The 24,421-nt window shown below is 51.3% G+C and overlaps 1 protein-coding gene across 2 annotated transcripts; it reads right to left on the bottom strand.

The window, feature by feature from the left end:
* Positions 1–1,020: 1,020 nt before the first annotated feature.
* LOC131485745 (lipopolysaccharide-binding protein-like) lies at positions 1,021–24,421 on the bottom strand. 2 transcript variants are annotated; one of them, XM_058685578.1, is made up of 16 exons: positions 23,818–24,421; positions 23,053–23,167; positions 22,091–22,219; positions 21,516–21,671; positions 17,204–17,267; positions 14,339–14,402; positions 13,152–13,243; positions 12,005–12,181; positions 10,665–10,724; positions 9,574–9,744; positions 6,654–6,721; positions 4,791–4,836; positions 3,824–3,887; positions 3,308–3,402; positions 2,899–2,975; positions 1,021–1,751 (listed from the first exon to the last, which is right to left on the bottom strand). In XM_058685578.1, the coding sequence occupies exons 1-16, from the start codon at positions 23,939–23,941 to the stop codon at positions 1,697–1,699; spliced, it is 1,557 nt and encodes a 518-aa protein (XP_058541561.1). In that variant the 5' UTR covers positions 23,942–24,421; the 3' UTR covers positions 1,021–1,696. The 2 variants fall into 2 exon arrangements, with proteins under 2 accessions (XP_058541561.1, XP_058541560.1); XM_058685577.1 differs by lacking the exon at positions 3,308–3,402 and having other exon boundaries at positions 23,818–24,412.

Here is a 24,421-nt window from a genome sequence, read left to right as displayed (position 1 = left end):
GCTGTCCCGTGTGCTCAGACAAGGGAGCACCAGGGATGGGCCCAGCTGTTTTTCCGGCTTCAGAAAGGTCCCTCAGGAATGGAGGTGGAAAAGGAAGATGGGTGACCCACAGGCTTTTGGGAGGACTCCCGCTGAATTGTCCCAGAAGGACTGGGGTTGGAAGTCAGAGTCTAGGGACACAGAAGTGGTCAGATCAGAAAAGTCACCCATTGTCTTGGAAGGGGATGGTGTAGGTTGTAGGTTTTTCACATGACAATGACGAGACCCTCATAAAGCTGCCTTCTCCGTGAGAGATGACAGATGGTGACAGACTAATAATGGAGATACTAGAGGAAATGATCTTGGACAAAAGACCTTATGCCCGAGCCTGGCTTGGAGAGGCAGGAATTCCTGCCTTCAGGGGACAGTGGGGGCTAGCTGGACAGGGAGTTTATCAGCACAGAGCACAGTAGGCTGGACATCAGCCTTTGGTAACTAACTGAGCATTCAAGGCAAATATTTCACTTTGGTTCATTATCTTTCACCATCCTTGCTGACCATCTCCCATCTTCACTCTTAGACATCCTGGATTTTCCTGGGTAAGGTCATCAGACCTTGGCGGCTCATTTCCTGGGCCTTCCGAGGTAAAAAAACACAACACTTCGATGATCTCATCAGAGGTATGCTGTTGGTTGATGGTTCGAGACAGATTTATTTAAAATTTGGAAGTCTGTCATCCAACTCCTAGTGTATTAAAGGATCTTTAAAAAAAAAAACATTTTTTTTTTTTTTTACATTTATTTGTTTTTTTTATTTTTTTTTTATTTATTTTTTTTTTTTAACGTTTATTTATTTTTGAGACAGAGAGAGACAGAGCATGAACGGGGGAGGGTCAGAGAGAGGGAGACACAGAATCTGAAACAGGCTCCAGGCTCTGAGCGGTCAGCACAGAGCCTGACGCGGGGCTCGAACTCACGGGCCGCGAGATCATGACCTGAGCCGAAGTCGGCCGCTTAACCGACTGAGCCACCCAGGCGCCCCTACATTTATTTGTTTTTGAGAAACAGAGTGAGACAAAGCGTGAGCTGGGGAGGAGCAGAGAGAGAAGGAGACACAGAATCCGAAGCAGGCTCCAGGCTCTGAGCAAGCGGTCAGCACAGGGCCTGATGTGGGGCTGGAACCCATGAACTGCAAGATACGACCCGAGCCGAAGTCGGCCGCTCGACCAACTGAGCCACCCAGGCGCCCCATTCCCATTTCGATAAATATCACACATCAAGGAAGCGCTGAGCCCCCTCTGTCTGACTCTTGCTCCTGTAACCACGACACCAAAGGACACAGGGGACTAAGTTCATGTTTCGTGGTGAGCGAGGTGCTTTGAGCTGTGTGGTGACCAGACATTGCTCATGCTTTCCCCCTTTACTGAAGTTTATTCCGGTGGCCGGCAGGTAGGTAGCCAGGGGCGAACCGCCCAGAGTAAGGCTAAGGACAGCCGTAAAGAAACCACGAAGGGACACGGGAAGGAGGAGGAGGAGAAAGGAGGGGGGGAAGGGGTCACCTGTTCAGGCTTGTGTTCAGGTGCCACAGGCTCCCCGGTGACTAGTGTCCACGTGGAGGGGGCCCTCACGGGAGTGGAGGCAGTGCGGCTGCAGCCTCCGGACCCCCACGGGGGCAGGGGCAGCCCCAGCTGTGATGTCGTCTCCTCCTCCGGCCATGGCTACTCCTCTTCAGTGTTCGGCCTCTTCAAGGTTGGCCCCCAAGAGCAAGAAGTTCTGGAGAGGAGGCAAACAGGACACACAAGAAAGCTCACTTTGTGAGCAGCGTAGGAGAGGAGCTTCCCGAAAGGGGAACCCCCACTGGGTCTAGAGGCACGTTCTCACTTGAACCGAAACACCGGGTCAAGTGCAAAGGCCATGCCTTTAGGTCTTGGAGGGTTTGTGTTTTTTTTTAAATTTTTTTTCAATGTTTTTATTTATTTTTGGGACAGAGAGAGACAGAGCATGAACGGGGGAGGGGCAGAGAGAGAGGGAGACACAGAATCAGAAACAGGCTCCAGGCTCCGAGCCATCAGCCCAGAGCCTGACGCGGGGCTCGAACTCATGGACCGCGAGATCGTGACCTGACTGAAGTCGGACGCTTAACCGACTGCGCCACCCAGGTGCCCCAGGTCTTGGAGGTTTTTAGAAACACTGTCCCTCTCAGCTGCCTGCCCCCCGGGAATTTATTTGCATTTCCCGATCTGCTGAGTTCTGGAAGACACGCATGAATGTCACTGTCCGTCCCCCAGAAGTTTTTTCTCCCAGGAGAACAATGTGCCTCTGAGTGCTGCCTCAGTTTATTCCCCTCGCATAATTAATTTATAAGGATGTAGTCTAGAATTACCTTGGAGTAAGAACATGCTATGAACACTGAAGACATGGGTGTCTCTGGAGTTATAAACTGTCATTGTCCCTGTCCCTGCCCCTGACGTGCTTCTTGCGCTAAAAGGCCTGGTCAGTTTTTCTCCAGGAACATCCCTTGCTGCTGTGGGAGGGAAGGCTGGCTGGTGGCCCAGTGGGGACTCTCACACCACCAAGGAGGTTCTGGCTCATCAACCTGGAAGTGGTGCGTCTAATCTGACCCCTGTGCACGCTTTCCTCCTGCCACCCGTGGGTATAGGGCCCTCCACATTGTTGATGTGCAGTTAAGGTGTTTGAACTGAATTACTGGGAACTGAGCCTTTCTGCACGAAGCCAAGATTCCACATAATCCAAACCTGCATCTGCACTCCAAAATTTAAAACAAAAATATTTGTCCCTATAAACAGTAAGTCCAGGATATAAGTGGGAATCAGGGGCTCCCCCTAATATCTACCAGCCCCGAAAGCAGCCCTCCCAGGAGGCCTTCGGGCTCCCCATCCAGACGCCACGTCTCACTGACCTTGTGGACGTGGAGCTCCAAACTGTTGAGGTAGGTGTCCCTTGGCAGAGGCAGAGGGAAGCCCTCCTCAAGCTTTGCTGGAAGATAAACAGCAGAGAGACACGGGTTGGACGGAGAAGGCTGAGGACGTGTGGGGACACAGCTCACTGCATTGGCCGCTGGCCGGTGACAGGGTGGGCTGCTTTGAAATGCGGTAGGCTGCTGGATTCGGGGCCGGTTTTCTGCGGGGAGCGGGGCATGTAGATAAATGCCCGGCAAATGCGGCTTCCTCAGGAGGGGACAGATGTGGACAGCCTCCACCAGCCAGAGCGGCCGGGATGGGACATGCTGTACTTATAACCAGGGACTCATCCCCAAGGACCATCATTTCCGCCGCTCTCTCTTTTCCAGGATGACTTCCTGCTCTAACCTCGTGGTGGTGAAAGGCAGGTGGTGAGGCCAGCTGGAGAAGGCCGTGGCGTAGAAGGAGGCCTGCTGGTTCTCCGGCAGCTACTGGGCCAAGCGCTGCTTCCATCAAGGTCAAGGTCACCGAGCAAGTCAGTCACCCAACCTGGCCCAGAACCCCGGGGTGCCAACTCCAGATGTTCTCTAGGTGCTGCCTGGAATGCCCCTCCTCCCTTGACCCAACTCCCTGTGCTTTGGGACTCAACTTGACCCTCACCTCCTGGAAGCCTGGACCGACCTCTAAGTCATGTTCAGTGCCTCCTCCTAGCTCCCACAGCACCCTGTGTTTCCTCTGTCAAGGCATTTGTCACGCAGGTTGTCACTGCCTGTTACATGTCTGCCTTCCCAACAAAGCGTGAGCTCCATGAGCGCGGGGTCCCGGAAGAAGAGGGGCTCAGCCTGGTAAGTGGCAGGCCGACTGATCCCTGACTCCTACAGAAAGGGTAGAATTCAACGTTTGCACGGTAGCAGCTAGGCTTACCGTTGAGAGAGGGGTACAGGGTGTGCAGCGCGTAGTAATTGAGGATGGCTTCCATCAGATCCACCTGGCGGGGGGGGGGGCACAGAGCAAAGGGAACAAACAGGATGTGAATGAAAACGAGTCCGAGGGAAGGACATCTGCCTGGCCCCCGCCTCCAGAAACACCGACATGCCACCCCACTCCCAAAGCAGGTTGGCTGCCGATGAACAAACAGCTCCTTACTCCCGATCTCCTAAACCCCACTCTCTGACCTTCCTTCGCCATCAGGACGTACAGGCTCATCTTATGGCAACCCCGGACCTGAACTGCCGTCGGGATATTTCGTGGTTCTTACTCCACTCGGTGCAAACACTTTAAAATTTTGCCGCAGGAGTTTTAATGTGTTTGGTGATAGAGCGCTGCCCCAGATCCCCCTGAAAGAGTTAGCTAAGCTATGCTGGACGCCCCAGATTTCCTGTCAAAAGTTCTCAATTCTGAAGCCCATCAGCTCTAAGGGCTTTGGGTAAGGTGTTGTGGACCTGGGCTCCTATTATCATGATATCACGACACTGAATATATACCGAGAGCTTACTCCGTGTGAGGCACTTTGTCAAAGGGTCTTACTAACTTCATTGCCCCATGTCACGTGATAGCTCCCGTTCGAAGTAGCTGGGGTGGGTATCAGTATTCCCATTTTACGGTCAGAGAAACTGAGGCCCAGAAAGGTTAAGTCATTTTCCCCACGTCATGCAGTAACCCAGCGGCACATCTGGTAAAAGCGCCCAGATCTATCTTCCTTCAACGCTCTTGATGTCCACGTCCTGTTGCCTCCGTTGGCCGTCAGGCAACGCCCTTCTTGGAGGATTAACTTTTAGACACGGCATCCGTTTCCACGATGCGTCTTCTGTGGCCTCCCCCCTCCCCCCCACCCCGTGCCGAATCCCTGCTCAGAGAACACACAGAAGAGGTGCTGGGGAAAACAACTCACATTGAGGTGACGGACGTTGGAGTGTTTCAGTTCCAATTTCAGCTTACTGCGTGGAGAAAGAGAGGCACGGGTCACCGCGAGCCGTGACCGCTACTTCCTCGCCGTTACCCGAGGGGAGCACCCAGTGCCCACGGGCAAGGCCGTTTCCCGGGGGCCTGGGCACCCCAGCGTTTCTCTGCAGTGTGGTGCATTTAAGGCCTTCAAGCATGCCCGGTGATTTAAGAAGAAGCGACGTCGTTAAAAATAAGGCTGGCAGAGCATCTGCAACAATTTACATAAATTATGACAATACAAACACTGACTGGAACAAGTGGGATACAAAAAGTAATGCTCTGCTCGGCCGATTATGTAAAACGGCACAAAAAATGGAAGGAAGCCGGAAACTATTACTACGTGGCAGGGTTAGGGGGGATTCGGGGTGGTTTTCTTTTACACCTTTGCAATTTCCTTCTTGCCGTGAGCACGCGTTATTTGCATGATAATTATGCAAACAATTATCATTGTTCTTGTCTGGGAACAGACAATATTGTTCCCGGGGGACCTCGGTTGCTGTCGCTGTAGCAGCCAACCCCGGCCCCCCCCCCCCCCCCCCCCCCACCATTGAACCTCCTGGCTGCTGGCCGGGCTCTCTTGTTCAGGGATTCTAACTACCCTGGGCTGATCTCTGCTTTCTTCTCATGGGGCAGAATCGTTCTGCTAATTCCTTGATGAAACCACTGTGTGAGGTCCTCTTACGTCGTCCCTCCTTTTGTCGTCTCTCCACAGCCCAAGCCGTTGTCTGTCCGCTCGGATACTGCGACCCCCGCCCCCACCCAAGCCAGGTTTATGCATAAACTCAAATTCCCGGACCTCTGCACGGCCCACATGTTCACCATGGGCTTCTCTGTTTAAAGGCCTCTAAAGGAGATGTACATCTTTTTTTTTTTTTTTTTTTTTTTTTTTAAATTTTTTTTTTTCAACGTTTTTTATTTATTTTTGGGACAGAGAGAGACAGACCATGAACGGGGGAGGGGCAGAGAGAGAGGGAGACACAGAATCGGAAACAGGCTCCAGGCTCCGAGCCATCAGCCCAGAGCCTGACGCGGGGCTCGAACTCACGGACCGCGAGATCGTGACCTGGCTGAAGTCGGACGCTTAACCGACTGCGCCACCCAGGCGCCCCAAGGAGATGTACATCTTAATGGGGTCAGTGCACTTTATCAGCCAACACGCATCTAGCCCCGAAGCCAGGAATCGGTTCCTGTGACGCACCCGCTGCACCTGTTCCCCAGCAGGCAGCAGCACCCAGAGCCAGTGACACACGGGACACAGGTGAGGGCTCCAGACGGAGGACACCGCCAGGGGAAGCGCCAGCCCTTGCTGGGGATACTCTCCCTCCCGCCCAAAGCCTGCATCCCTCCCCCCCCCCCCCCCCAATTGGCCCCCTGGTTAGATAAGGACTTGCCTACTGACTGGGTGTCTGGACAGGGGAGCAGCAAGGAGTGGCTAGGGCGTCTTTAACCCTGCATCCCAAATCTCCCTTTCTCCTGTGCAGGTTACTGATAGTTTTTCTCAATCTTTTATACAAAGTCCCTGCAGAGCCCCGCGTCTTCCAGGTAGATTACGGTTCCTAAGTTATCCCTTTGCGGAAGTCCGGCTCCTCCACTGACGCCTGAGAGGGGACAGGGAAGCATGCCTTTCATGCATGCCATGTCAACATGCCTTTCCAAAGGGGCACCTGGATTACAGGATAGGCCAGCCCCCGTGGAGATCTGTTTCCAAGGGTCAATGCCAGTCCTATCAGCGAACAGACTAGATGCTCTAGTCACTGCCGGGTTCTCCCCATCCTGCCCTATTTCCTCCCCTCATCCTGCGGCCTCTTACCTGCCCGTGGTCACCGAACCAACGATCCTGCCGGAGCTCACACTGATGGTGGCGGAGATGTTGGTCGTCTAGAAAAGCAAAGGGGGGTAACCCAGACTCTCAGCCCATGTAGAAGTCCGGTTGGCTCCCAGTCCAGGAGAAAATGCTTCAGAAATAGAAGCCACGGAGGGCGCCTGGGTGGCCCAGTCGGTTGAGCGTCCGACTTCAGCTCAGATCACGATCTCACGGTTCGTGAGTTCGAGCCCCGAGTCAGGCTCTGGGCTGATGGCTCGGAGCCTGGAGCCTGCTTCCCATTCTGTGTCTCCCTCTCTCTCTGCCCCTCCCCCATTCATGCTCTGTCTCTCTCTGTCTCAAAAATAAATAAACATTAAAAAAAAAAATTAAAAAAAAAGAGAAATAGAAGCCACGGCGGGATGTGGAACATGTAGGTGAAAAGGAGCGACCCGAGGATTGTGGGCTGGGGATGCAGAATGTTGGTGGCTCCCCAGCCGATTTTAAGAAAGGTGAGCTGGGGTTTTAGAGGTCTTAATGGAAGCATCAAGAAGGGGAAATAAGCCGGAGCTAAAGACACAGAACATTCGAATAGGGAGACCGTCCACCGACAAGTATGACTGGGCTTTGAAGCAGCCTACTAAGAGAAGTTCAGAGAGTCCCTGAGCCCTAGGGACATTTAAAGATACCAAAGATACCAGCAGCCGACCCGTCGAGGGGTGGTCCGTCGAGGGGTGCGGTAGAACCAGGCGACATCTAGGGTGGTTCGCTATTCTGGATTTATGTCTCTTGCCAAATTTGGGGAATTCCCAGCCATTATTACTTTGAGACTCTGAAGACATGAAGGTGAGATCTTTTGTCGGAGTCCCACGGGGCCCTGAGGCTCCTTACGTCTGTTCAGTCTGCGGGTTCGGACTGGCTCATTTCTATCATCCTATCTTTTAATTCACTCCTTTTCTCTATTCCACTGACACACCCCGGCAGGGGTGTTGGGCATGTTGGTATAGCCTTAAGCGAGTTATGAATTGTCTATAAGTTTTCTGTCTTACGAGGCTGTCCCGTTTTTGGTCCTTTGGCTAGAGACAGGAGGATGTTGTTGGGGCTCTTTTTTGCTTGTGCCTGGGAGTGTTTCCACCTGGCCCCAAATTGAACTCTGTAGGGCAAAAAGAAAACCCAGGGCACTCATCATCATGCCGTTCCTTAGATCCTGAGGCCCCTGGCCCATCCACCTTTTTCTCTCTGCCTTTCAGAGTTTTCTTGTTTATTTTATATGTAATGTGTGAGGTTTTTGGTTGTACTCAGCAGGAGTGGGGGAAATGGACATCTATCTAGCCCATCTTCCCAGAAGCAGAAGTGTTTTGCCCCTTTTGAAATTGGATTGTCATTTAAATTTTTTTAATGTTTATTCATTTTTGAGAGAGAGAGAGATAGACGGAGGGGGTGGAGAGTGAGCGGGGGAGGGGCAGAGAGAGAGGGAGACACAGAATCTGAAGCAGTCTCCAGGCTCTGAGCTGTCAGCACGGAGCTCGACATGGGGCTCGAACTCACGAACCGTGAGATCATGACCTGAGCCAAAGTTGGATGCTTAACCGACTGAGCCAACCAGGCGTCCCTGGCTTGTTGTTTTTATGACTGACTTGTAAGAGTTCTTTATATATTCTGGAAGCACATCCCTTCCCATATATATGCTTTGCAAACATTTTCTCTCTTTCTGTGGGTTTTCTCACTTTTTTGAATTATGTCCTTTGAAGCACAGAAGTTTTTAATTTTGGTGACGTCCAATTTACCCATTTTTTAATTTTGTTGTTCATGCTTTTGATTTGCATCTTAGAAGCCTTTGCCTAACCCAAGGTCAAGAAGATTTAATACTGTGGTTTTTTTTCTGAGAGTTTTGTAGTTTTAGCTCCCACCTTTGGGTTGGGGTCCACTTGTAGTCAATTTTTTGTGTAGGTATAAGGAAGGGGTCTGATTTCATTTTGCATGTGGATATCCAGTTGTCCCAGCACCATTTCTTAAAAGCTTCTTTTTGGGGCACCTGGGTGGCTCAGTCGGTTAAGCGTCCAACTCTTGATTTCGGCTCAGGTCGTGATCTCATGGTTCGTGAGGTCGAGCCCGGTGTTGGGGAGACTGCTTGGGATTCTCTCTCTCTCCTGCTGTCTCTGCCCCTTCCCCACTAGTGCGTGTTCTCTCTCTCAAAATAAGTAAACTTAAAAAAATCTTATTCTTCCTCTGCTGAATTGCCTTGGTCCCCTTGTTGAAAATCATTTGGCTGTAAATATGGTGATGTATTTCTGGATTCCTAATTCTATTCTGTTGATCTGTATGTCTCTCTTTGCACCAGCACCACACTATCTTGATTACTGTAGCCTTCTAGTAAGTTCCGAAATAGGGAAGTAGGACCTCTACAGCTTGTTTTTCTTTTTCAGGGTTGTTTTGGCTATTCGAGGCCCCTTGAGTTTGCATATGAATTTTAGGATCAGCTTGTCAAAAAAAGCCAGCTGGGATTTTGATAGGGATTGTGTTGAACGTGTAGCTCAGTTTGGAGAGTACTGCCATCGTAAGACTTCTTTACATTTTATACCTTCTTTAAAAAGGTAATTTAATGATTTTTATTTATACTAATTTCAGAAGGGTTGTGCTTTAAATCAAACACATTTTTATAGCAAATGTAAGAGTGAGCAAGCTAAAATTGTCCAACGTAGCTGGAGGGAATGACTTTTAAGCTTTCTCGCAATTGTGACAGTGTATGATGTGATTAAGTATGCCCCTGGGAAGCCTGAAATGCAAGGTCCCCTCACGCCGCTGGCAAGAAGAAGCAGCCTCCAGCGTCTACGAACTGTGCAGTCTCCCGGTCCTTCAGAGGAGGGAGAGGCTTACACCGTGGCAGGCGGAACCCCTTGCTCCTCTGGGGAGCTGGGATCAGACTTACCACCCTGAGTTCGAAGAGTAGCTTGCGCTCAGAGGAGGTGGACAGGAGAGCGAAGGCCTGGATGTCTATCACTGGACTGAGGGTCACATTTCCAGGGGTGAACATCAGGAACGGGGCCGATTCGGGAGACGTCTCAAGCTCTAGCTCCGCATTGGGGTACAACCTGGCCAGCTGGAGAAAGAGGGCAGAGACTCAGGGGAGGGCGGGAGATAGACAGAAGGAGCCGGAGCTGTATCAGGGAAGGGCAGGTGGGCAGATCCCCAAAGTCCAAACTTCCAAGGGCCTTTGACCAGCAGTGGAAATATGACAGGAGGGCGGGCATTGTGTTTTCCAGAACTCTTTCCAATAGACAGGTGTTGTGATTGGAAAGTGTACTCTAATAAAGTGAGAGACACCCCCAGTGGGCACGTTCCAGTAACAGCGATGGTCGCCATACTGCTGCCTATGCGGGCCAGCTTGTGTTGACTACAGTGTAAATTTGGGGCTGGGGCTGAATTGCCTGGTTCAAGAGAGGGGGCACCGATTGTTCTCCACTGGGCTTCTGCCACTTTTCAGCTACGCTTTACATAAACGTCAAACAAATATCAATTAGTGGCCTAGCCCCAAATTATGAGCCGGCCCGATGTGCCCTCCCCCCTTGTGCCCCAGAAAGATCTTATACATTTGCGCTGGTTCGGTGCTATCATCTCCCATGTGACCCTCCCAGCGACCCGGCGGGTCAGGTATTATTATTGTCCCCGTTTGACAGACGAGGAAACTGAGGCCCGACGAGACGGAGTTCCAGAGTTGGAGAGTTCCAGAGATGGAGAACTCTCTCTAGAGTTCCAGAGATGGAGAACAGCAGACCCAGGGTTCAAACACAGGCAATCAATCCGAATCCAGATCCTGAGACTTTATGCCACAAGGGGTCAGAGAATGATGGGACTGGTGCATGCAAAACTTAATAGCTTTTATCTCTATCCACCGTTCTAATAGGTAAGCTGTTTGGAGGAAGTGTAGGCACAGCTCGCGGCCACGCCAATACAATCTCCGCATCTGGTCTAGGTCGAGGGGTTGCCTTATACTCCGAGATTAGTGTTCGCGGGTCTTACCTGAGGAATAATGGCCCGGAATGAGTTGGTGTGCAGGTGGATTGGAGAGTCCAGGGGAATCTGCAGTAGAAAAGCAGGAGGCTGCTTGAGACGCAGGACACGATGTGGACTTGGAGGTCAGACAGCTTGGGTTCAAATACCGCTGCTGCCAGCTTTTTGGCGGACTACTTTCCAGCACCCCTTGCTAGGTCCTGTGCCTGGAAAATGGGGACGATCATGATAGCACCCGCCGAGCAGAGCGCGCGAGGATTGAATGAGACCATGTGTGGGCAGAGCGCTAAGTGCCTGGAAACCCAGTAAACTCTTAACAAAAGTCGGTTTTTGTTGTTCATAGTTTCTCAGGATGCTCCCCTCAAGGGCCAGTGAGGTCGCGTAACCAGCGCGACCTGGATTTAATCTACTGCCAGAGATGGCTGGCCCCCCCAACCTCTCTCATGGTGCCGTCCTCTACCGGCCCCAGTGACTTGCTGATTTTCCGGCTTGGCGAACGCTGCCTGCACCTGCACGCAGCCCACCTTGCTGGATCTCTCCTCCCTCACGATCCCCTCTTTCCGCGGGCTGCTCGTATGGAACTCATCATAGTGCTTGGCTGTGGGGGTGCGAGGCTCAGACTTCAGGGGGTCCACTTCCAGGAGGGGGGTTGGCTGGCAGCATCCTGCTGTCTCATTCAGGCCCCACACCGTTCGTGCTGGGGCCACACTCTCCCAGACAGCCCTCAGCCCCCGGCGGAGAACAGCCAGGGTGTATGTAGATCTGGAGAATTTGGTGGTCACAGGCGGGATTAAGACAATGAGCCAGAGGCAGGGGCGCCTGGGTGGGTGAGTCGGTCACGCCTCCGACTTGGCTCGGGTCACGATCTCACGGTTTGTGGGTTTGGGGGCCCTCCAGCACTCCTACCCAGCGCGCCCGCCTGCCCCCTCCTCCACGGTGTCGGGACTGCATTTCCCGCTGAGGGCTCTCCCTTCCTACTCCCCCTTCCTCTCCCCTTTATCCTTCACGGGCGCTGCCCCGCATCCCTCTCTCCCAAGTCCAGCTCCGCCTTGGGATCCGCCACTCGGAGGACCAGACAGGTTACCGCAGAGTCTGGCTTACGTTTGAAAGTACCACCAACAGTAGCTTATCTGTATCGTGGGTCAGACACCGCGCTCTTTACAGATCCCTGGGGAAGAGGCAGATCTGGGATCCACATGCACAGACGGAAACTGAGGCACAGCCTGGATTTGAACCCACACGGCAGGTTTCAGATGGCACGTTCTTTCCCTGAACACCGCTAACCTTGGTCTACTGTCCTGCCTGACGCTCTCTCCTGGGACCCCCAGGCTCCTCCTTCTCTTACTCACGTGCTGGTTTTGGATGGTGAAATTCATGCGCCCAGCCTGGTGGTAAACCCGGCTGGCTGTGTTGAAGACATGCTCGGAGACGGCAAAGTAGACCGAGTGGTCCTGTTTCTCAGGCAGCCTGATGGGAGGAGCATCGAAGGGGGCTGGGGAGTGCCAGTTTCGGCCAAAGAATTCACCCTGGAGACAGAGGGACACATCACCCACCTAAGGTTCCTACCAGAGAGGGTGCCTGGTAGAAAGGCATCCAAAGCCTGCCTAGGGAAGTCTCCTGCGCCCTGGGTGGTGGTTCCTCTCCAGAATGTGGGCCTGGGGTCCTGAAAGTGTCCTTCTGGCCCCACAATATTTAGACCCTGACAACAGTCCCAAATTATCGAGCTGGGTGGGGAGGTATGTGCCGTGTTCTCCCAGGCTCAGGATGTGGCATGTGGAAAGCATGTGGGAAGCATGGAGTCTGGAGATTAACTGTATCCGTTTGAACCCTGGCCTGCCACTTACTAGATCTGGGACTTTGGGTGAGTCCCCAGCTTCCTTGTGCCTTGACCGCTTCATTTGCCGAATTAGGATGGGGCCAATGGTTTCTAGGTGGCGTAAATTTTATTTTATTTTTTTTATTTTTTTATTTTTTTTTTTATTTATTTTTGGGACAGAGAGAGACTGAGCATGAACGGGGGAGGGGCAGAGAGAGAGGGAGACACAGAATCGGAAACAGGCTCCAGGCTCCGAGCCATCAGCCCAGAGCCCGACGCGGGGCTCGAACTCACAGACCGCGAGATCGTGACCTGGCTGAAGTCGGACGCTCAACCGACTGCGCCACCCAGGCGCCCCAGGTGGCGTAAATTTTAAATAAGTTAATATTCGTACAAATACTCAGCATCTGGCACATAGTAAGGAGCAGATGTGTTCGGTTTGTAAATACGATTGGAGGAGGCTGGCGCTCTAGGGCCTGGCTCAACCCCCCGGGGAATCCTGGAGGAGACTGGAATCAAGAGAAGGTATATTACTTTCCTGTTGCTGCTGTGGACACTGGCCAAGGATGGGGACTTATAGGCAGATGGACTAGAGAAGGAGGGGAGGAGCCGACTCTGGGAGGTAGAATTGATTTTCTGCTAGTCCTGAGCTCTAAAGTCCCCTCTCCACAGCAACTTACCTTGAAGGGTGTGTCTATGACTTGGGAAGTCACTTGGGGAGCTCCTACTAAACTGTAGTCAATGCCGGCAACCTGGTCAATCATGGCGATAACTGTGGAACAGGAAAGAGACAGTGTTATGAATAGGGTAGTCAGACACAGTTGTGTGCGTTGTGCACTGCACAGTTTCAGGGCTCTCCTTTCACATGGACTTTGGAGAGTGGACATGGGGCTGGGGCCGACCCATGGTACCTTCAGTCACAAAGAGAGTGCTGTGTGCATCCGTTCACTCATTCATTCGATGTTTACTGAGCATGTGCTATGTGCCAAGTGTAATGCAAGAGGCTGAATCCCTGTCCTTTGACAGTCCAGGGTGGGGAGGAAGATGGGGAAAGACAATCAAATACTCGAGCAAATAATTGCAAAAGTGCAACTCTGTTAGGTAGCGTAGGTCCCTTGGATGGTATCAGCCGTATAATAGAGGGTGAAATAGGGCGTGGCAGCTTGATTTGGACAGGGAGTCAGAGGAGGGGTTGCTTGGGCTCTGACCTGAAGGAGGAGTGGGTGTTGACTCAGTGAAAGGGGGGTGGAAGTGGGGCAGGACGTTCCTGGCAGAGGGAACGATATGTGCAAGGATCTTGTAGCAGTACAGAGCGTATTAGAGGCACGTAGGGTGTATTAGAGGAGTTAGCGATGTTAGAGGCATATCGGGACTGTGTGGCCGGCCACATTGCCGGACCACGCAAGGCCTTGTCACTCGAAGCTGGGCTCAGTGTCCTGCGAGTCAGAGGAATCTTTGCTAGGTCCCAAGAAGAGGGGGAGACCCGACCCGATTGTAAAAGGCCCCTGTGGCAGCCAGAGGGGCAGGGCTGGGTGGACCCCCGGCCCTACGCGGGGAGTTCAGAGCATCCCTGTTTCGTTAAAGCAGCCAGGGCAGAGCCGACCCGTGATTCTCCCATGCGTTTGTCATTCTCTGCCCACCTCGTGCTCCCGGCAGGTTTCCAAGTCACTACCCTTAACCTCCTGAGTCCCCCACCTCCGGAAGAGACCCCCGAGAGAGGGGGTTACCCCGTATCCAACTCTAAGGTGGAGAGGTCCTTAGTGGGGAAAGTTCTCCCGGGGCTCTTGGGAAATGATGGTGATGGCTCCAGGGGTACCAGGTGTCCCGGCATCTGATGGCACCCAGAGAAGGGAGGGGGCCTCCAAACCTGGCAGCGTCCGGAGATAGGGCTCCAGGTGAGAGGCTGTTGACTTCCGGACCATTTCGCAGATCTGTCCAAAGTGCGTGAGAAAGTCAGGTGAGTCTCCCTCTACCCTCTGTCTCCTTGGCCCTGCCCTTCCCCCCACCGCCCTCCAGGAAACCTGGGTTATCTCCCCACCCTGTAGGTAGGTGTGTGAGGTGGGGGAGGAGCGTGTCGAAAGGGAGAAGAGGCCGCTACCTTCATCAACACGCAACACTTGGTCACTGTGCCATTTGGGCTGGGCCACACACAGGGGCCCAGCTTAAGTTCCTAGACTTTTCTGGAACCCACGTTAAAAGTGGATGGTGGCCAAGTCTGGCCCTGGGGTCTGCCCTTGTCATGGTCCTCAGTTCAATGCCTTGGCAGCTGAGGGGCAAGAAGTGTAGTATGTAGACGCGCTTATTAGAGAGCAAGGGGTAAAGCAGAAGAGCCGTTAGGTGCAGGAGGCAGCTCTTGAACCAGAGGCTCCAGCCCCTCCTTCCTCAGCCCCTTGGCTTCCTCTTCTTGCTCTGGCTCCCGGCTACCTGGGAATAAGGGATCCCACGGAGCAAGGTGCATGGTCTGCAGGCAGTACTGATGAGGGCCACCAGAGGGCCCCAAAGCAAAGCCAGAAGGAGAGTCCTGAGACCAGTTCCTCAGTGGCCACCAGCCTGCTCCCAACGTCCAGAATTCCGGCTTGCACGATCCCAGAAGTCCCTAGTCTTCCGATTTCCCAACTTCTGCTATTCCTACACCACCTCTCTGACTTGGCCTTTCTCACCTCTTCATTTACTTAATGTTCACTTTGCATCAAGGGGCCTTTCAAGAATCACATACACGTAATAAAAAATACAGAAATTTTATGGCACTCGTCAGCGAAAAGCTGGCCTCCCTTGGCATGCACACGATATAACCGGGAAAAAAGAATACAAGGGATTGAAAAAAAAAGCCAGGCTGGATACGGCTGCCTCGTTGGATAATGCTCCCCTTTTTTTTTTTTTTTTTGTGAGAAGCGTTCAGGATACATTGACCCCAAACGGAGACTTCCCCTTTGATGAAAGAGGGAGAGGACTGCAAAGGGGATCACTCGTTCACGCCATCATTCTGCATGATGCAATACCGAGGCTCCACAATCACTTAAAATCAACACTTTGTTTGGGGGAAGTTTCCCCACTTTGGGAGCCACTGTTTTGTGCAAACTCCAAGCCAGCTTGCATCAGGTGGGCCTGACCTGGCCTCTCCCGGAGCACAAGGAAACGGCAGCGCCACCCAGGAAGCTGGCCCTGCTGGGGCCTGACCTCGCCCACCCCAAGCCCCTGGGTCAGAGGTCCTCTCTGTCTTCATATCTCTATCTGCACCCTCAGTCCTGTGGGGGCCGCAGCCAGGGCTCCCATCCTGGGAAACTGACCAGTCCTTGGGCTCAGCCTCTCCGACACCTGCCCCATTCCCCACTGGACGCAGGGTATCCAGATTTTTCTGGCCCATGTTTCCTATATTAGCTGGGCAGAGACCACAACTTGCCTCTGACCTCAGCCTGCTGCACAGGGCTCCTGGGGCATACATGGCAATGAAAATAGCCTCGTGTCAGTTCCTCTGCCCTTCCTCTGTATGAGGCACTCGTCAGTGCCTGGGTGCATGATGTCATACGGTCCTCCCACCAGCTTTTCAGTGTAGACGCTGTGATTATTTCTGTTTTATAAATAAGAATCCCAAGGCTCAGGGGCGCCTGAGTGGCTCAGTTGGTTAGGTGACTGACTTCGGCTTGGGTCATGATCTCACAACTCATGAGGTCGAGCCCCGCATCGGGCTCTGTGCTGACACCTCGGAGCCTGGAGCCTGCTTCGGATTCTGTGTCTCCCTTTCTCCCTGCCCCTCCCCCACTCACACACACTTTCTTTCCTTCTCTCTCTCAAAAATAAATGAAACATTAAAAAACATAAAAAACAAAAAAAAAAATCCCAGGGCTCAGAGAGGGTAAGCCCGTTAACCACAGCATCCCAGTCAGACAAGTTGCAGAGCTGGGATTTAGACCCCAGAGGTCTGACTGCAGGACTCATGTGGTCAAGAGCAAAGATTCCGGGAGGTGAGATGCAGTTGAGAAATGAGTCTCAACAGTAATGCTGGTGAGTGCTCTGAGCACAGCCTGTGTGCCGGGAGCGCTAAGTGGTTATCGAATCAAATCCTTACCAGCCCCTTTCAAGGTAGGGCTCATTGTCCCAATTTTACAAATGAGTAGAGTGACGTTCCAGGGGGTCCTTCAGTGTGCCCAAAGACACACACCAGGTAAGTGGAAGAGGCACTCCCAAGAAGAGGCATGCTTAACCTCCAAGGCTTTTTCCGGAGGTGAGAGGTACTGAAGATCAGCCCCACTATGATTTTCAATATGGTGCATTTGGGGTGGGGGAGGGTGCGCCATATTTAAGAATATTTAAGAATGAGTCATATTTAAGTTTCACCTTAAATACGGTGGAAAAAATATCCAAAATTTTTCCTAAAAAGTTTTGGATTTGGTTTGGCATTCATTTAAATCCTTAGAACACCTGGACTTGATTTTTGTGTATGGTGTGAGGGAAGGATCCGACCAAAGTCACTCGTCCGTATGTCTGTAATATTATCTACAACTAGATATCAAACGCTCTGCCAGGTACAAATGCCAATTTAGCGCATGTGGTCCCACAAACTTAGGAAAGCCTTGAAGTTTGCTTTTGCACCATAAATGAAGAAAGTTTTACTAAGCACATTCAATGACAGCATACTTAAGAGGCAAGGCTCTTTCCGAATATCAAATATGTACCTATGTACATGCCAAACCGTCCTTGTATTAATCACAAATCTACTTATCCTTTTGCTTACCTCTTGTTCCAAGATGTTTTTGAAATTGTTTTCAATTCTTTTATGGAAGAGGTTCAGGATCCAGCTGGAAAAAAAGAGGAAAGAAGTCAGGATCCACTTTGTGATTAACTAGGACTCCAAAAAGGAGGGCCATTCGCGGGTCTGATCTTCCCCCACGTTGTCCCAAGAAGGGACCCAGCCAGATGAGGAACTCTCATGTACTCTTAGTGGGAACGTAAATTGGTGCAACCATTCTGGAGAAAGAATGGAGGATCCTCAACAAATTAAAAATGGAACTATCATATGACCCAGCAATTCCACCTCTGGGTACTTATCTGAAGAAACTGAAAACGCTAACTTGAAAAGTTATCGGCACCTCTGTATTAACTACAGCATTATTTATAAGAGCCAAGATATAAAAACAACCTAAACGTTCATCAAAGGATGAATGAATAAAGAAAATGTGGCACGCACACACACACACACACACACACACACACACGAATATTAGTCAACCATAAAAAAGAAGGCTGTCTTACGATTTGCAACAACATGGCTGGTCCTTGAGGATATTATGCTAAGTGAAATAAGTCAGACAGAGAGAGACAAATACCATACGTCTCCCTTATGCGTGGAATCTAAAAAAACCCACAACAATCAAGCTCATAGGTACGGAGAACACATTGGTGGTTGCGGGGGCAGGGGGCAAAATGGGCGGAAGAGGTCAAAAGGGATAAACGTCTGTTACAAAACAAATAAGTCATGGGGCTATGACGTACGGCGTGGTGACTATAGATAATAATGCTTTATTGCATATTTGAAAGTTGCTAAGAGTAGGTCTTAAAAGTTCTCATCACAGGGGCGCCTGGGTGGCTCAGTCGGTTGAGCGTCCGACTTCAGCTCAGGTCACGATCTCGCGGTCCGTGAGTTCGAGCCCCGCGTCGGGCTCCAGGCTGATGGCTCGGAGCCTGGAGCCTGCTTCTGATTCTGTGTCTCCCTCTCTCTCTGCCCCTCCCCCGTTCATGCTCTGTCTCTCTCTCTGTCTCAAAAATAAATAAATGTTAAAAAAAAAAAAAGTTCTCATCACAATAAAAATACGTGTAACCCTGTGTGGTGACAGATGTTAACGAGACTCACTGTGGTGATCATTTCACAATCTATACAAGTATCGGGTCACTGTGTCGTACGCCTGGAACTACTATAACGTCATGTGTGAATTATACCTCAAGAAAAGAAAAACAAGCAGAGTAAGGTCCATTCTTTATACCCTACAAAATCCACTGAACAACTTACCTGGCAGTTTAGCAAGTAGTTATTCATTCAACAAACATTTACTGAGCGCCTCTGATGGGCCAAGCACTGAGTTAGGTGTTGAGGGGCCACTGGTGAATAACCTCCTGGGCTCACGCTGTGAGTCTAACCCACTTCAGGTAAAGCTGCTCTCAGAGAAACCCTCCCCACCCCAGGTAGCACTCGGTGAGAATTGTGCCCCCAAACAGACATCCCACGCTATGTGCTCTCCCGGGGTGAGGGTAAGAGGTTGTGGGAAATGAGTGAGTCCGTGGAATTATGTCTGGTAAAATTTTTTCTCCCATAGATTTTTCTTTGCCATTCAATGCTTGCTGATTGAGTGATGTGATTTATGAATGTAGGTATATTATAAATTCATGCACTAAAATCGGACACAAGTATTCCCTGGGATTCTGCAGAACGCATCTTGAACTTTCCAGGGTTCTGTCCCCTGAGCAAGCCCCAGGACTCATAGGCTGGGTGAACGTTGGCCCCTGGGTGGATCTGAATGACGCTGGCTGTAGAGAGCACGGCTGGAGTCCCTGACAGCTGTGGGGGGGGGGGGTGTGTTGCTTCCAGAAAAGCCCACCCCCTCTGACACCTCTGAGGACCCCTCCAACACTGAGTAGAAGCATAACAGACTGAAGCAGTAGGAAACTTTCCTTGGGTCACAGACTTCATAAAGTCATCCTGGCCCCATTCCTCCTCTTGTTGCCCAGATTCGGTCCAACTCCTAAATCTGTCACATGCCCTTTCCCCCACGTCCACTGCCATCACCTGCCTGGGACATTATCGTCTCTCACCCGGACAACTGCCTCTCTGCTCTCTGGTCTCCCTCCACTCACTCTGCCCAGCTCTAATCTCCTAGGGAGTGATCTTCTAAAAAAAGCCAATCTGATTATATCACTGCCTTTCTTAAAATCCTTCAATGGCTCCCCGCTGCCTGACGTTGGGATAAAGACTAGAGTCTGGCTCCCGCCTATTCCTTTCGCTCTTTCTAATTAAGCACCACCCCTTCAGGTATACTGGCCTCCGCTCCCTTCCTGGGAAGTACAGACTTTTCATGCCTCAGGATCTTTGCACATGTTTCTTCCTCCACCGGTGAAGATCCCCCCTCCTCCTCTTTCGTTAAGAATCAAGGCTCGTTTCAGATATCCTTTCCGTGAAGAATCTGTCTCTGCCCAAATTATATTCACAGCATCTGGACTCTCTCCTTATAAGCGTGTTATCACAACTATGTTGAAAGCAATTCAATAGATATTAATATACTTTATGTCTCCTTCCCCCTACTGGAATACGAATTACACCAAGGTGGGGACCCTGTGTGTTGTGTATCATCTCGTATTCTTAGCATTGAGCTCAGGATCTGACAAATAATAGGGGATCAATAAATATTTGTTGAATGAACAATTAAATAGTTACCAACTCCCCACTTGGGTCAAGACCATGGGTAATCATACTTCTGTGTCCCTATCAGTGGCACCCACCCATGTAGCTATCACCACCATAACACACTAGCTAAAATATTTCTCTGGCCGCCACTGTGTTCATCTCCATTGTGTGTGTGTGTGTGTGTGTGTGTGTGTGTGTGTGTGTAAACTACACAGAATTTCATGGCTTTGTTCCTGAGAAATGGGGTATTATGCCCACCCAGTTAAAACAATACAGTAGTGGGGCCCCCCGGGTAGCTCAGTCAGTTAAGTGTCCCAACTTCGGCTCAGGTCATGATCTCCCGGTTCGTGGGTTCGAGCCCCGCATCAGGCTTTGTGCTGACAGCTCAGAGCCTGGCGCCTGCTTCAGATTCTGTCTCCCCCTCTCTCTGCCCTCCCCCTGCTTGCACTCTGTCTCTCTCTCTCTCAAAAATAAATAAACATGAACAAATTAAAATTAAATAAATAAAACAATACAGTGGTTTAAAGCCATCCAGGCTCAATTAAAAGTTTCCTTTTCCAAATGGCAGCCTTAAGTTCAAAGCCCCTCGTATTTGTGCAGAAAACATTTGTCAGTAGAGTAAATGCACAGCTAACGGTCTCTGGGCTTCCTGAAATACAAATGCCCCTGCAGCTGACAGGATTAAAGGACCCCATGTTTCTGTTGACATTTTTTCCCCCAACGTGGTCATCCAGCGAATTCATGTCTAGCAAAGAGGTGATTGGTTATTCATCCTGTTTGCCACCGCTCCCTTGCCAGTCCCCTCTGCTCTCCTCTGTGTCCTGGGGGCTGGCCTCTGGAGATTCATCCCTCAGGCTCCCCTGCTGTCTGGCTGATGAGGGGGCGCAGGCAGGAATGAGCGAGGGGTTGGGGTATTTACCGGGTGTGTCCCTGCTGTGCCACAGGGACAGGGTGTGTGAGTATACCTGCCCCAGGGCCCCTTCTCCAAGGTTCCAGCTCTTTCTAGGCTCTGGCAACACCCTTCTCTCCCCTTTCACCTTCACCCTTAGGGGTGGTAACAGCTCCCTACTGTCGTCGGTCTCCAGGAGTTTCAACACCCCTTGTTGAACACCCCTTAGCCCTGTCCACACTCCAGTTAAGATTCTCTTCATCAGATTCTTATCAGTTAGGCCCTGTGTCCTGCCAGGATCTGAGCAATGCAGTGACAACCCCAGCGGAGGGAAGGCAGTCATCTGGGGACTGGCATTATTCATTCAATGTTCACTGAGCATCTCCTCCGGGCAAGTCACTTTGGAATCCTGGGTTGCCATTAAAGGCCCTCTTGCCCAGGTGCCGGCAGACTCCTTCTTAAAGGGCCAGATAGTGCACATTTTTGGCATCGCAGGCCACACGGTCACTGTTGCAACGACTCAACTCTGCCCTTGTAGCGCTAAAGCAGTTGTAGACGACATGGGAGTAAGTGAGTGTGGCTGTGTGCCCATGGCTTTATTTACAAAAACACGAGGCAGACTGGATCGGCCTGCAGGTTCACTGACCTCTGATCTTGATGAACCTTCAATCTTGCTATTTATGCCCCACTGGGAGCATCCCTGGGTGGGCCGGATGTCGAGGCGTCTCCGAGAATCTCCAGCAAGCATGTGGAGTCTCTTACCTCAGAGATCCAGAAATGTCGATGCTGACGTGGCCAATGGAGTTGCTGCAGTGGGCCACAGAGGCAGTGGGTCGTCCAGACTGGTCCTTGCCCAAGTTCAGGGAAACCGAGATGGAAATGCCATCCACGCGCACGTCGAAAGTACCATCGAGGGTGCTGATTGGGAGAAATGGGAAGCAAATGTGTGATCAGTCCCCTGTAGGAAGAGGAGCCAATAGAATGCAGACCAGTCCCCAGTTCCCCACTAACTAGACCAGTCCCCAGTTCCCCACTAACTAGCTGTGTATCCTAACTGAGCCTCTACTCTGTCATGAGTTAAAACAGCGAGCATTTATTGAACATCTGCTGTGTGCCAGGCAGGCACGCTGCTAAATGCCTTACATCTGCTCTGTTATTAAATCCACAACTGCATCTATGAGATGGGTTAATATTGACCCCATTCTACAGATGATAAAATAGAGGCTTAAGGATAGTCATATCTGGGTCCTTCCTAGGCGAGTTGTTTAAGAACCCAGAAATGGAAGCCCAGAGTGGGAGGACCTGCCCTTGCCCAAGTCTCACCCAAATCCACTCACATGAAAGCCTTTTTCACCTTCCAGTTCCCGCTGACAGCCACGTAGTTATTGGACAAGGAGGCTGTGATCCCCTGCGTTGGGCGTAGTCTCAAATCCGAGTTCCTGAGCTCGAAGCGATGGATCTTCAGTCTGGAGAAGGAAGGCAGACTATCAAACCCAGAAAAGCCAGGTGCCCATTAGTCCTCCACACGAGGCTCTTGGCTCTAGGGTTGTTAGTGATTCGCTGTTTTTATGAATTTCTGGCTGCTTCACTATCCTCTACTTGGCTCTTCGGTTCTTTTAACACCTTGGAGAAAGTTCCCTATATTAGATTCCCTCCATCGAAGTTCCTCATGTGGATTCTGCTTTTTTGGCTGGTCCGTGATGGATACAGTCACCCTACCCGGTACATACCCCCTCCCTGTGGCCATTTGAGTTCGTGGCTCTTGTCAGATCAACACTCATTAGTTCACTCAACCAACATCCATTGAGACCCTGTTCTGTGAGACCTGGTTCTAGGCATAGAGGACACAGAGATTCACAGCTCAGCCCTTGCCTTGAAGAACTCCCAGTTGGTGGCAGATCTGGATGTGTTAACAAACTAAAAAGTATCTCACTGCGAAAACCAGATGCAAAGGATACTTTAGGACTGTGAGAAGGGCTATTGACCTTTAAGTGGCATGGCCTGATCCCTCACCTGGGGAATCAGGAGAGTACCTGGGGGTCTCTGGCAGAACAAAAATCTAGGGGTACTTTCTATAGGACTGACCTCGCAGGGCTCATAAATGGTTTCTAAGGCTCTCCTTCCCATCCTGATGATTCAAGAAATATATAGAACCTCCCAGAAGCCCCACAAGAGCTGGCCGTGATCCTTTTGCCTTTAACCCAAGTGATGATTCCATGTTTATTTCCTCCCACCCCATGAACCTAGGCCCCCATTCTTCTTCCTCCGCTGCCCCTGCAGTGGAGAATGGAGACCTCACCTGTAAAACTCATAGCTCACGCTTTTAATCCAACCAACTTTGAAGCTTCCTGAGAAATCAGGCAACTTGATCGTGGACAGCTCCTTCTTCAGGGTGGCTATTCCATAGCGGTGGGCTGAGGGGAAATGGGGGGAGTCAGCTCATTCCCTGGGAGGCAGCCAAGCGTAGCAGTCGGATGCCTGGGCTTTGAAATCACACGGCCTGGGATTGAACGTAGGACTTGTCATTTACTATTGGTGTGCTCCCAAGCAAGCCCCTTGAATTCCTTGAGACTCGCTTCCCCCCACCCGTACAATGGTAATAACAATGATACCACCCTACGCCTGAGAATGAAATTAGATCATGAATTCCAAGTGCCAGGTAAGTGGCAATTGTTATCTATTCATTCAACAAGGTTGTGGAAGCAATGATACAATACCGTGGGAGCTTTTGAGGAATGAGTTACTGCAGTGTAGTCAAACCTTCGGGGTTTTCACCATCGCTTGGACCCTGTGTTAACCGTGCAGATTCCCAGGCCTCGCTTCCGTCGGTAGTAGGCGGATCTTCGGAATCCACATTTTACCGTGTGTCCCAGCAATTCCAGGACAGTCCGCTGGCCCCCTGGGGAAAATGCCGGTCTAGCCCCACCCTTAGCCTCCGCTATTCAAGATGAGGAAACTGAAGCCCAGAGAGTGACATACCCAAGGTTTCTAAGATCCCTTGTCCTGGTTGCGACACCACTCTGGTGGGCAACAGCCGCACCAGAGGGATGGCCGACCCCCTTACCGTAGTCCAGGCCTTTTCTGGTGATTCTGGCCACGAACCCAGGATTAGACGCCCCTTCTGCAAACCCAGAGACCTCCGCCAGCAGCAACAGGGCCAACACCACAGAGGACGGCCTGGCCATCATCCAGTTTTCAGCAGCGTCCTGGGCAGAGGTTGGTCAGGCTCTCTCCGTAGGAGCCTCCCTTATTGAAGGTGACAGCAGAACTGAGGTGCTTATAAAGCCAGGGGCCAGAGGAGGAACTGAGCCAGCTGGAAGAGAAGACGGGGAAAGTTCAAGGCTTTGGGCCAGTCCAGTTTTTAGCAACTTGAGACGGGGAGAAAGTCGCCTGTGGAATCGTTTGAGGTTTATTTCTGGCCTAAGGGTAGCGGAAGTGGGACCACAACCCCCACCCTCTTCCTCTTCTAAACTCTCCTGCCCAGTGCTGCCAGAGGAGCCTTCCTGCCACACCTCTCTCGTGATGAACACCTCCATTCATTCTCCGTTATTTACAGACTGAAATGTCAACGGCCCGTTGTTTGGCTCTGGCGCGCCTCTCCAACCAGACCTTCCACTGCCTTAGCCCGCCAGGCCTGTGCTCTGGCTCCACGGGCCCCCCGCGTTCTC

Source organism: Neofelis nebulosa, chromosome 9 (genome assembly GCF_028018385.1).
Source record: "Neofelis nebulosa isolate mNeoNeb1 chromosome 9, mNeoNeb1.pri, whole genome shotgun sequence".
Lineage (NCBI taxonomy): Eukaryota > Metazoa > Chordata > Mammalia > Carnivora > Felidae > Neofelis > Neofelis nebulosa.
The sequence above is the reverse complement of the archived record's forward strand: the minus strand, read 5'-3'. Positions and strand labels throughout refer to the sequence as shown.